Genomic DNA, 9284 nt, shown 5'->3' with positions numbered 1-9284 from the left:
ACTAGAAAAACTGAATGTTCACATCATCATCATCATCATCATCATTGTTTATTTATATAGCACTTTAAAAACACACAAGGCTGACCAAAGTGCTGAACAATAGAAACATAACAGATACCATAAGAATAATAAATACGATAAAATAATAAACATAGCGAAAACAATAAAATACAAGTCAGTCAACCACTGAGTCAAAAGCCAGTGAATAAAAATGCGTTTTCAATCTGGATTTAAAAACCAGCGCTGATGTCGAGTGCCTAATGTGAAGAGGAAGATTATTCCAAAGCTTAGGAGCCACGATAGAGAGCGCTCGGTCTCCTCTCAGTTTCAGCCGTGATTTGGGGACTGAGAGCAACAGCTGCTCAGCTGACCGGAGCGAACGAGTGGGGACATAGGGCTTCAGCAAATCAGACAGATACACATAAAGATTTAAAAACCAATAAAAGAACTTTAAAATGAATCCTAAATTCATTTGGAAGCCAGTGCAGGGACATGTCTGAATATTGTGTGTGCGCGTGATCCAACTTCAACTTTGGTAGATTAGTGGGTGACAGTGTGAATGTGAGAAGATAACTGCCACCAAACCATCATGATGCATGATTTGAAAGTAGGGATATTGATGGTTGAACACAGAACCATAATTCCATAATGGTGTGAGTTATTTATATGTGATTTTGCTGATGGTAAATTATGTTTAACACTGATCAGAATATCTCATTAACTTTTTGACAGCCAGCCAGGTCTGAGCAAAAATACACTGAAATACCAACAAGTCACATTCTACTTGGACAAGATGTGTCTGTTAAACACAGTGAGTACCAAATGTTTCAGCAAAATGGTCACCAAAATATGTGTTATCTGCCATGCAGTGATTTTTCTAAAGTAGTAATACCTGTGATGTTTGCAAAACATTGCAATGAAAATCTCACAGCTGTAAGTGGTGTGCATAACCATCATGCAGGTACACTGAATGGAGTAAAAGATCACATTTAGCTTCTAAGAGATGCACTTAAAGATAACTGTAAAATCACTCCATGTAGAATTAGAATATTTAGACAGTATTTTTATTTATTGCAAAACTTTGTCGCTATAAACTTGAATGAATGATTGAATATAGGTTTGATTCATTTTGAAGCCTCAGTGTTAGTGTTTTAGCAAACTGGAATGTTGCTGTTATTTTGGCAGCAGAAGTGACCGTAACTGGATGAGAGGTGAGAGGATGGCCAGCTGAATCCATCAAGTCTTCAGATAAAACGCTCAGACAGCTTGAATTTGATTGGATGAACGGACAAATGATTTACTTAAGAATAATGAAACTTGAATCAATTTTATTGGAATTCCACATGAGTGGTGCACACGTGAGAAGTGGAACGAAAACCATACATGATTCCAAACATTTTTTACAAATAAATAACTGCAAAGTGGGGTGAACTTTCTGTGAATGGTACTCATGGCCATTGATCAGTGGTTGTTGATCAATGGTCATGAGAATTTGCATAATTAAGATGAAGGAACTGACCTCACAGCCCATTGTTCATTCAGTGGGCTGGTTTCAGTCATTATGCAAATGTACTGTTTATAAGGTTGGGGAAACCTGCAGTCAGCTGAGACTGAAGTCACTTGGATGAGTGACGAAACGTTTCTCCCACTGAAAACGCCCAGATGTTGCTTTTTTGAAGAAGTGGTGCAGACTAATGAAGTAGTCTAGTGACAAAAGTTACAAATACTTTTTGAAATGAAAGTTGTTTATTGAAAACAAAAATTAGCGAAGGAGTTATTGTGAATAAGTTTATTATCTTATTATTATTAAGTTTATTATCTGGGCAGCACGGTGGCACGGTGGTTAGCACAGCAAGAAGGTCCTGAGTTCAATTCCACCATCAGGTCTTTCTGTGTGGAGTTTGCATGTTCTCCCCGTGTTTGCGTGGGTTCCCTCCGGGTACTCCGGCTTCCTCCCACTGTCCAAAGACATGCAGCTTGTGGGGATAGGTTAATTGGATGATCCAAATTGCCACTAGGTGTAAATGTGCGAGTGAATGTGAGTGCGAATGGTTGTCTGTCCCTGTGTGTTGGCCCTGCGACAGACTGGCGACCTGTCCAGAGTGTACCCCGCCTCTCGCCCTATGACAGCTGGGATAGGCTCCAGCGCCCCCCGCAACCCTGAAAAGGAGAAGCGAATGGATGGATGGATGAAAGTTTATTATCTAAATAAAGTTGCTGCTAGCCTTTTCTGTCATTGTTTTGTTTAGATGGGGAGTGAAAATATTTCTTCCTGACATGTGGGGAATGATGTAAAAAGTTTGAGAACAATTGATGTGGTCTCGTGTCCAACAGGAGGCACCAGCTGCTTTGTAATAAATTGCTAGTATGGGGTAGTTTAGAATGAACAAGTTGCCCTAATTTAGTCATCTTAAGTAAGCCTTACTTAGTTTTTTTGAGGCGACGAGTTTGCATAATTTTTTTGAGTTCTGGGAGCTAATTAGATTTGACAGCGCTGATGCTGGGTTTGGCTTATACCTTTATTGTGAAATGTAACTATATAACATTTGGAAGGTTTTTATTATTGTGAGCTCAAAAATTGAACTTTGCAGGAGTGCTGGACTTTTTTCATATTCATGTATCTGTTGTTGTTTTACTAGAATTTGGATTTTTGTTTTATTATGGTTTTAAAACCTGTTCCCTTTGATATGTTCACCTTTACTAAATTTAGTTTGGTTTGTGGTTGTGGCTCACATCTTTGACACAGGGAACCAGAACACATGGATTTAAATGCAGACTCAGACAAGCGACAAAAGTTTCAATGATTTTTATTATAAGTAAAGGATGGCACCGAGCCAGAGGATCCAGTCCAGCACACACACCAGGAAGGAACTGAGAAGGAGACAAGAATCCAAATAAGGACACTTGGAGAGTTTCCTTCTACAGAGAGGTGATGTAATCCTGATTTACTGCTTCTGGAGTGTAAAACATCGTGTAGGATGGAGGAGAAACCGATGTTTGAGCACACTGCTGGTTGTTGAGAGCAGGTGTGTTGACTGAACTCCACCAGCTGATGGAGCTGTGCTCACTGGACTGGAGAATCCTGCCGCTCACTAACACACAAACCAACAGGAGGAGGCAGCAAGACAGAGAACAAAGATGAGATTTTTCTGTTCCAAGCTACAAGATATTGTTACAGTTTATAACTCATCAACCCACCTTTGGTGTGAGCAGCCTCGGCCATTAATGATCAGCGCACCAGCTCTGCTGCCTCGTAGGACTCCTCGTTGAACACCTCCAGTCTCAGCTCCAGATTCAGCCACAGATCCACGTGAGCCCCTCGGCACGCTGCAGTCACCAGGCTACAGTCACCAGGGAGTTCAGCTCCCCTGGATTACTGACTACCTGACAGGCGGCAAACTGCAGTCTACGGCTGTTACTCTGGACGTATATAAATATGTCTTAAATTATATATCTTATGATATATAATTTAATATTTTTTTTTAAAAAAATGTTTTAAATTTTTTTCATTTATTCAGAATAAATGAATATACATTATTTATTATACATCCAATTCAATTTTTCAGCACAGACACATAAAATTCTTTTAATTATAATTTATTTAGAGTCGTCTCAATCATTGCAGATTCAGAGGGATGTGGCAAAGCTTTAGAGGGCTGTTGTTCCCACAAGAGGACTTAAGATTTTGGTTAATAACTTCAACTACCGCAACATTAAAATTCAGGGTTATTTTTTGTCTCATGTTTGACATGGCACAGTCGTTCACCAGTGCTGACCAGTCCCTTAAAAGACTGTCTCTACATGCATCTTGGATCATTGGGGGAAATACGAAAGAATAAATTGTGTTTTCACCACGTTGTAAATGTGTTTCACGTGAACAAAAGGAATTTTTTGCCAGTGTTTGCAGCACAGAGACATAAGATTCAATTTTCTTACGGCAGCTGTGTTTTTCTCCTTTTTCACTAAGTTTCCTGATATTTTGGAAGATTTTACTGTTGACTGTGAAAGACTTCAGTTTGAAGTGATCACGCTTCCATCTTTGACTGTCTTCATAAAACACACCGCATGGACCTAACATGTTGGTAGATGAGTAGGTGAGAGTTTGGAAACAATTTTGTCCACTTAATCCGTAAAATTGTGTGAATGCTACAGTTGTGGAAAATCCATATTTACAGCACCAGCGATGAGCTTTTTCGAGAAGTAGAGACATACAACCTAAACATGGACTATTGAATGTATAAATCAGAATAGTCTCCACTAAATTTCCATTCTGTTGCAAAAAAGGTTCAAAAGCTTCACATAAACGAGGCTCGCTGTGCTTTGTTTTTCCAGGATTTCCCTTTTTTTCATAATCTGGCTGAAATGCCGGAGAAACAATGATATTTTTACTATGTTTCATGACAACAATAACAAATGCATACTGCTTATGTCCATGAATCTGAAGGTACTCTTTGAGGAATGGAAAACATCTGTTTGCATCAACACTTGGAATTTTTTCTCGAATTTTCTGCATTTCTTTGATTGAATGATAAAATTTCTCTTTATTTTTATTCTGTCGACGAATCGATTCACTCTCATCCTTAAACAGCTTCATTTTCTGCTGCTCTTCTGTACTACAAGTATTACGTTTGTTGTGGTGTAAATTTGGTAAAGTTTTATTTCGATGTTTTGCTTCGGCTGCTGTCAACGTCTCGGAAAAACTGTGTGTGTGGAAAGTTTGAACTTCAGAGAAAAAAAAAATTTGATTACCGGATATGTGGAGAATCTTTGAATGGAAAGGAATGATAGAGTTTGGATAGGCAGGATTTCTTTTTGGTTTCTTGATAACAGCAAGATCATCTGGCAACGACCACTTTCTTTTGAGGAAGTGACTGTTTTTGATTTCAGATACAAGAAGATTATTATGAGCGTTTTTATGGGTAGAGTTTTCAGCTTCTTTAATTTTGAATTCAAACTTTTTGCCATTTGCAAATGACTTTTGTAAAAGATTTCCAAAATATAATTGTTGTGCTTTTTTGCTAGTAAAGGTGCTGATCTGGATTGATTTTTTAAATTTATATAACTTGTATTTGAAAGGGAATTTGAACTTATCTTCTATTTTCTGGTGCCAGGGTGCAGATCTCTTCACTAAAGAAAGAGAGGACAAAAAAGGCGTGATGAGAAGATTCACAGCTGCTAGAAACTGGAATTCAAAGGTTGATTTGTCCAAATGACAAAAGAGATGTCACAATGCAGCAACGACCACGTTAAGCAACATTTCCTGAAAGGTTAAAACACTTAGGAAATAAATAAAAACACAATCCAATGATATTAAACTGAAAAAAAAAATCTATTTTTACTATGTTTGTACTATTACAAAACAAAACAAAGCTTCTCATTGGACAAGAAGAAAACAAGCTGCTTGAGTGCAGACACAATAATTTGCTGGAGTCAAATTCAAAATAAGATTTGACTTAATTTTCAAAATAATTTGTCTCTCTATGTAATTAAATGTTGCTCACAACTTCAAAATGTAAAAACAAAATGATTCTGGTCCCACAGAGACACTTTTAGTGTCAGGGGTTCGGTTTCTCTGCTCTCTGTGTCTGGTGTTTTGCCCCGAGTCCATGGGCGGGCTCGTCTCTCATCCCACCTTTGATTGTGCGCACCTGTGAGCAGGGCTGGACTGGGACAAAAAATCGGCCCGGGCATTTTGACTAGAGACCGGCCCACCAAAAATGTGACGTCATTCAGGGGTAAAACCGCAAAGGATTCTGGGAACTTGTGGCAAGCGGTACTAGCGCATGCAGGCTTTCAATTGAACTCAGTTACACAGTGATAAAAAGAAACACAAAAAATGGCAAGAAACTGTTGTATTATTAACTGCAATAGCCGGTGTTGTGCCAAAAAGTGATTTCCGGTATTTGCCAAAAACTGATTGCTCGTATTTAAATTGCTATAAGTAACTTGTTGGGCTATAATATGTGAAACATATGTCAAATGCATCCCTCATGGATGACATAAAGTCATATTGAGCTACAAACAACATTAGTGTAACAAGGTAGAAACCGCAATCAGTCTTTGGCAGTGACTTTTATATAACCTTTATTTATGCCGTTAAAAAAAGTCTAATTAACATTAAAAATGTCTTTTGTAAGAAGTAGTTGGACAGCACAAATGGCTCAAATATGACAATAGTTCTGTAAAAATATTTAAAGTGGGGATAAAGGACCGGATTGGTTATAATGTAAGTACAATAACACAGAGTTGTAAAGATACTTGAAGAAACAGATAATTTTTTAATTCCATATATAGCCCCTTTGTAAACGCTGTTCACCGAAGTCTATTTACCAACATAGATATTACACATAAAAAATACACGCAAACATTGGAAATCACTTTTTGGTACAACACCTGTTGCATGACAGCCACGGGAAGCCGACGGGTAAAGAGATCGGTTGTTATCGGATTACGTCGTGGAAATTGTTTAAGCCATGTTTCCGAAGTAACAAAGAGCCGATGGATGGCCTATAAGATTGCTAAACAAGGGGGAGGGTGCATCCGACCTCCTCGGCTGTAATTGGTCCAGCCCAGAGTCGATCATGACCAATTGGCCAATCCAACACCTTTCATTATTTATACCCTTCCAAAAAATAAAAAAATAAAAAATCGATCGGCCCATAAAAACAAAAAATCGCCAGCGGCCCACCGGGCAAATGCCCGGTATGCCCGATGGCCAGTCCAGCTATGCCTGTGAGGCTCCACCTGTTCCTGACCACCTGGCTGATAAGACCACTATTAAGCTGAGGTTGAATCGTGTCTTCGCTGGATCGTTGAACTGCAACCCTGACTATCGTTTCTCTGTTTGTGTGACAGCGTCCCTCGTTGTGCTTTGCCTGACCTCCCAGTATCAGTAACAGGTTTTGGACCCCACCAGTGGTGTGGTTGAGAGCACTGTAAATATTGGACAGGTTGGACCCCCCCTTGGACCACTAACTCCCTGGCACATTTGCTCACTCACTGTAAATAAACGCACTGAACCGCCTTCCGAGTCTGCGACTGAGTCGCCTGTCTCTTTCTACGTGACATTCAGAAGCAGTTTGTTAACCAGAACCTGTGATATATATTATATATAAAACTAGTGCTGCATGTAACATGTAAATCGTGTAATAATACGCTCCACTAGAACACCCAAACACCCAGACAAACTTTGACTTTACTGTCATGTTTTTAAATAGTACACAACATTCGATTTTTCACTTCTAACCCACCTTTGGTGCGAATAGCCTCGCAGCTGCAACGTGCCAGCTTTCTCATCTTTCTCATTTGCCTTTCCGGCCTGAAACAGGACAAAGATTTGAGATTATTTTCAACTTGATTTGAGGAAATGCAGTCTATGAAAACAGATCTAAAAGTATCCATCCATCCATTCGCTTCCGCTTCTCCTTTTCAGGGTTGCGGGGGGCGCTGGAGCCTATCCCAGCTGTCATAGGGCGAGAGGCGGGGTACACCCTGGACAGGTCGCCAGTCTGTCGCAGGGCCAACACACAGGGACAAACAACCATTCGCACTCACATTCACTCACACATTCACACCTAGTGGCAATTTGGATTATCCAATTAACCTATCCCCACAAGCTGCATGTCTTTGGATGGTGGGAGGAAGCCGGAGTACCCGGAGGGAACCCACGCAAACACGGGGAGAACATGCAAACTCCACACAGAAAGACCCCGGCCTGATGTTGGAAAAAAGATCTAAAAGTATTACTTTGTAATTTTATAACAAAGTGTAAAAAATGACTGCAATTCTGGTTATGCAATACTTCTGTTAAACACCTTAAATTAAAGCTAAATGTCTGAACTTCAACCACATCTTGATTGCTTTAATTCACTGTGGTGGTATACAGAGGAAATGCTACAAAACTCTCCCAATACCTATGATCCTAACTGCATACTATTTAGAAACAGTTATAGTTAATATCCAAACTGTTATAAGAGTCTTGCCTTTTGTGGATCCCAAGGGTACATGCTGAATTGACTTTGAGGTCAGGCAACACCAGTTTGATTAACTTGGTGTTGGTATAGATGGTATAGACTGGGACACATGGTTGATTGACTGTGCATTCAGTGGACGCTGATAAGATGTGATGACTTCAACCTGAGGAGAAACAATATTACGTGTTACAATATTACAGCACTTTGAATGACGCTGAAAGCTGCTAGCCCCATATCATCACAGACACACCTCGTTGTTTTCGCATCGTTCACTGTCGTTTGCATGTCCAAGCAGGTTACCGCCCTGCAAGTTTCCTGACTCAACTTTCTGTTCCTCTTAATGTCTTACGCAAAAGAAAATGAATGCCGTGAGATGACTTGTTGGGAATATAACGCATTCATAACAAGTCATCTTACGCCATTCATATTCAAAATGTAATATAGTTTTACCCAAATACTGAGTAGTCCGTGTATCTATATGAGAGAGGGTGTCAGGACATCCTGAGCTTATTGCATGATTTATTCCCTGAGGTTTCTTGTGTGTTTGTCTCCTCCCCGTGTGTTTGCGTTTGTCTCTCGCCCCCCGTGTGTCTTGTGCCTCCATGTTTGTATCTCTTTTTGCCCGCTTTGTGTCTTAGTCGTGTCACCGTGTTTAGTCTCACCTGTCTTGCCCTGCTCCTCTCCTCGTGTTTCATCTTTTGCCTCCCTGTTCATGCCTACTACTGTGTCATGCCTCTGTTTCCTGTTTTATTTTGACAGTCTTGCGTCCCATGGTCAATGTGTTCTACTTCGCGTCGCTCTGTCTCGTCACCTTTAATTTGTCCCAGCTGTTCCCCCATGTGTTTCCACTTCCCCGATCACCCTCTTGCGTGTATTTATTGCGTCAGCTTCTCTTCAGTCTTCGTCGGTGTGTTGTGTTCCTCCCGGGAGTTGTCTGTGTTTCTTCCAGCGAATCCCTCCTCGTGTTTCCGTGTTGCCTTCAAGCTTTTTTTGTGTGTTTACTTATTTAGTTCTCCGAGTTTTGGTGTTTCTCGGTTTGGTTTTTTGTTATTTTGGATTTTTCCTGTCTGAGTTCACATTTTGAAAATCTGCTTAAATAAACAGCACGCCCTTAGTTAACCACTATCTTGTCGATCGGCACTCACCAAGAGATCGTGACAGAGGGAGAGAGCTCTGTATCCATAGAGACATATAGAGAGATTTAAAGATGTATGAAAAACGAACACATTTACATTAATCGTTTGGCTTCTTTTTGTCTAACAGCTTTAACCCTGAGTGTTTTGTGCTGATGCAGCCATGTTTTTTTTTTTC

At 40.0% G+C, this 9284-nt stretch overlaps 1 protein-coding gene across 1 annotated transcript; it reads right to left on the bottom strand.

The window, feature by feature from the left end:
- Positions 1–2791: 2791 nt before the first annotated feature.
- Positions 2792–8074, bottom strand: LOC102794392 (uncharacterized). Its single transcript, XM_087844150.1, has 4 exons — positions 7983–8074; positions 7251–7318; positions 3199–5127; positions 2792–3092 (listed from the first exon to the last, which is right to left on the bottom strand). Exons 2-3 carry the CDS (start codon positions 7303–7305, stop codon positions 3617–3619), a joined length of 1566 nt encoding a protein of 521 aa, XP_087700276.1. The 5' UTR covers positions 7306–7318; positions 7983–8074; the 3' UTR covers positions 2792–3092; positions 3199–3616.
- Between the last annotated feature and the right edge of the window lie 1210 nt (positions 8075–9284).

The sequence above is a fragment of the Neolamprologus brichardi genome, chromosome 7, assembly GCF_056152115.1.
Source record: "Neolamprologus brichardi isolate AB-2024 chromosome 7, ASM5615211v1, whole genome shotgun sequence".
NCBI classification, from domain to species: domain Eukaryota; kingdom Metazoa; phylum Chordata; class Actinopteri; order Cichliformes; family Cichlidae; genus Neolamprologus; species Neolamprologus brichardi.
The sequence above is the reverse complement of the archived record's forward strand: the minus strand, read 5'-3'. Positions and strand labels throughout refer to the sequence as shown.

What these genes read in the sequence shown, in the direction of transcription:
- LOC102794392 (XM_087844150.1), bottom strand. Translation starts at nt 7,305, where the DNA reads ATGAGAAAGATGAGAAAGCTGGCACGTTGCAGCTGCGAGGCTATTCGC. An exon ending in CGAGGCTATTCGCACCAAAG is followed by an intron (nt 5,128 to 7,250) that starts GTGGGTTAGAAG and finishes CTCTTTCTTTAG; the next exon opens with TGAAGAGATCTGCACCCTGG.